The sequence below is a fragment of the Haliaeetus leucocephalus genome, unplaced genomic scaffold, assembly GCF_000737465.1.
Source record: "Haliaeetus leucocephalus isolate CR32 unplaced genomic scaffold, Haliaeetus_leucocephalus-4.0 Scaffold282, whole genome shotgun sequence".
Lineage (NCBI taxonomy): Eukaryota > Metazoa > Chordata > Aves > Accipitriformes > Accipitridae > Haliaeetus > Haliaeetus leucocephalus.
This window is the reverse complement of record NW_010972718.1, coordinates 35556-36373: the sequence shown is the minus strand read 5'-3', so window position 1 is coordinate 36373 and position 818 is coordinate 35556. Positions and strand designations below refer to the sequence as shown.

The 818-nt window shown below is 65.5% G+C and overlaps 1 protein-coding gene across 1 annotated transcript in view; it reads right to left on the bottom strand.

The window, feature by feature from the left end:
- Nucleotides 1-673, bottom strand: part of COL11A2 (collagen, type XI, alpha 2) — a 16488-nt gene extending 15815 nt beyond the window's left edge. Inside the window, exons 1-2 of the mRNA XM_010569922.1 lie at nucleotides 467-673; nucleotides 60-176 (exon numbers count right to left, since the gene is read on the bottom strand). Of these exons, the coding sequence (XP_010568224.1) occupies nucleotides 60-176; nucleotides 467-673 (324 nt within the window). The remainder of the gene's footprint in view (nucleotides 1-59; nucleotides 177-466) is intronic.
- Between the last annotated feature and the right edge of the window lie 145 nt (nucleotides 674-818).

Below are 818 nucleotides of genomic sequence, written 5' to 3'. Positions count from 1 at the left end.
CGTCCCATGGCGGGGACCCCGGGGTCCAGGGTGGGTGTCGTGTCCCCCCCGGGTGTTACCTGTGTCGGCCCCGTCTCCTCCCAGGAGGCACCGTCGGGGTCCCGGGGGGCGACCGGGGCGTAATCCGGATATGCGGTGGCCCCCCAAGGCTCCTCAGTGGGGGGTAGCCCCCCATCCTGGGTGGGGGGGTGGAGGTAGGGAGGGGGAGAGGTCATGGGAGAACGGGCAAAACGGACGGACAGACGGACAAGCGAAGCGATGGATGATGGAGACACACAGCCAAGGCGGGGGGGGGGGTTAGTAGGTGGCTCCCCAAAAACACACCCGGATCGTTTTGGGGGACAAAGCAATCGCAGGGCAGGGGGGTGTGGGTGACAGAAATAAAGGTGGGAGATGACTGGCTGGAAAGGGCCCCCTCCATCTTTCCAGCGCTCCCCCCACTTTATTTCCATCGCCGGGACGTCACCGAGTGGCCCCGTGGCAGGACGGACGGACGGACGGACTCGGGATCATTCTCTACCTGCTGGTAGCTGTTGCCTTGGCTCCTGACCCCGTTCCCGGGGGGGGGGCTCAACCCCATCTTGCTGTTTTTGGGGGGACCCCCATTCCCGGGATGGTTCCCAGGGGATTTCCCCTTCCCAGGGGATTTGCCGTAGGCGGGTGCCGTGTTCATCATCCGTTGTTTTTTCAGGGTGCCGGCCCTGGGGGGGCCCTTGGGGTTGGGGCCGGGGGGGTTCTAGCTCCCAGAGCGGCGAGGAAGAGGATGGCAGCAGCGGCGATGAAGAGGCGGCAGCAGCGACAACACACCCACACACAAA